Source organism: Carassius gibelio, chromosome B15 (genome assembly GCF_023724105.1).
Source record: "Carassius gibelio isolate Cgi1373 ecotype wild population from Czech Republic chromosome B15, carGib1.2-hapl.c, whole genome shotgun sequence".
Lineage (NCBI taxonomy): Eukaryota > Metazoa > Chordata > Actinopteri > Cypriniformes > Cyprinidae > Carassius > Carassius gibelio.
Window position 1 is genome coordinate 603,281 of NC_068410.1, and position 2,522 is coordinate 605,802.

The 2,522-nt window shown below is 31.2% G+C and overlaps 1 protein-coding gene across 1 annotated transcript in view; it reads left to right on the forward strand.

Moving 5' to 3' along the window:
• The first annotated feature begins 1,842 nt into the window (after positions 1-1,842).
• Positions 1,843-2,522, forward strand: part of LOC127973003 (huntingtin-like) — a 24,440-nt gene continuing 23,760 nt past the window's right edge. Inside the window, exon 1 of the mRNA XM_052577044.1 lies at positions 1,843-1,965. Within this exon, the coding sequence (XP_052433004.1) occupies positions 1,843-1,965 (123 nt within the window). The remainder of the gene's footprint in view (positions 1,966-2,522) is intronic.

Here is a 2,522-nt window from a genome sequence, read left to right on the forward strand (position 1 = left end):
TCTGTGTCCAGAAGGAAATCAGTGTAATCTCAATTATAAACCGTTAATAAAAACATAAATAACAATAATAAACATATTTTTTTCAGAAAAACATATAAAAATAGGAAACGATTGTCAAATCATCATATTTTCATGATTTCTGAAGATCATGTGACACTGAAGACTGGAGGAATGATGCTGAAAATACAGCGGAGCATCACAGAAATAAATTACACTTTAACACAGATTCACACAGAAAATGGTTATTTTAAATCATAATAATATTTCACAATTTCTACAGGATTTATCATCAAATAAATGCAGCTTTGGTGAACATGGGAGACTTCTTTCAGAAAACATAAAACATACACAGTAAATGCCCACTGGGTAAGAAACACACACACACACACACACACACACGCAGATCAGAATGTCATTTGGGGTCCATAAAAAGCCCTGTTTCCTATCCAGATCACGAGTGATTCCTGCACTACACTAAATTAATGTCACGCTGAATAATCTCATTCTGTACAGTGGCTTGTTTTTCGTTCGCCGGATGAAGCTCTTATGAAAGTGGGGCAAATTTAAGGTGAAATCTTCAGAGCACAACCCGCAGAAATGCGTCTCAGATGAACGTCTGGCCTGAAAACCCACCCACGGGTCGCCAGACGATCGCTCACAAACATCCTCTCTGAAAAACAAGCCGTCACGACCCCGTGTCTGTTTACAGGCACCGCAGACACACTCCTCGCCTTCACACTGACACGTGTTTACCTCCGGTTCTGTTGGGGAAGCAGGGCTTAAATGTCATCTTTAAGGGCATTTTAGTCACTTCTCAGTATCTGGGTCTGCACAAACCTGCAATCATTGAGTTCAACTACATCATTTCTAGTGTTTGAAACATTTCAAAGTAGCATGGGCTCATTAGTCGAGTGTGAGAGGAGACACGAGAAAAACTGTTTGAGCCAAACATGTAAATATTATCATGAAGTGTTAAAATGTTTTAATATATATATATAAAATCACTATATATATATATATATATATATATATATATATATATATATATATATATATATATATATATATATAAAATAAAATATAATAATAATTTAAAAATAAATAATAAAAAAAGAAATATTACACAATTAAATAAAAATTAAAAAGCAAAAATAAAAACAATAGGATACAAAAATAAAAAAATACTTAATATAATAATAAATTAAAATAAAATATGATAAAAAATAAAAAGCTATAAAACTAAAACAACAGCAAAAATAATACAAATAAAATAAAAACTAAATAGGATAAAAACAATTAAAAAAATAAAAATAAATAAAATACAGGATGAAAATTAAATCTTAAAAAGTAAAAGCTAAAAATAAAATAAGGTATAAAAAATATTAATTTATATATATATATATATATATATATATATATATATATATATATATATATATATATATATATATATATATATATATATATATATACACACACACACACACACACACACACACACACACACACACATCACTAAATAATAACTTATAATCAATAAACAAATATATAAAAAAAATTGGATGGATGGACACAAAATTATTTTTTTGTTTTTTTAATTCAACCACACAATAAATAAATTCCTACATAACCACTACAGTCTCCGGGCGGAATCAAATCTGGAAACAAAACACTGGTTCTCCAAGTGACAGAATTCCCTCAGGAAACCCAATTACTGCGGCCCATTCACACGGAAAATAAAATCTCCCAGTGTCCACGGCCCTGAAAACTGAGGACACACACAGATGGGCACAGAGGGGCATTCCCCTTCCCTCCTCAACATCTATTGAGATTCGGCAGGCGATGGGACGCTCGCACAAAAGGGTCTCAGCGCAGACAGGAAGTGCTCTGCAGCTGCAGGAAGCATCTGCGGTCGAACGGGCGAAGAAGAGGAAGGATGCAGAACGCTCCTCATTCTTAAGAGATGTACATCACAGATCGGACGGCACATTTATAGCTCGTTCCAGATTTATTCATTGCTTTATACTTTGACAAAAAGGTTCTTCTATGGCATCGGGAAGCAATAATAACTTTAATAATAAGCCTAAAAATTAAATAATATTATAATAAAATAAAAATAAATAAAAAATAAAATAAAAATAAAAATAAATTGAAAATACAAATAAATAAAAAATAAAATAAAAATAATGAAATTTAAAAATCTAATGGATGGATACTCTAAAAATATAATAATTTAAGTAGTTATTTTGTCATTATTTTTTTGTAAATTCATTATTTTGTTATAATATAATACTGATTTGATTTGTTGCTCTTTGCAGTAGCTACTGTTTATTTATATTAATTTTAATACAGGTATCTATTCTTTATTCTAACAGAAGTGTATGGGGCAAGTAAAGCACTTGGACGCATTGCTCAGTAAAAGGTGTGTTTGAGCTTCTGTAGATGATGTTATTGGCTGGTGATGTGTTACACACATGAGCTGTGGCTGTTGTGGTGAAGTTTACACACACTTGCTCCATAGA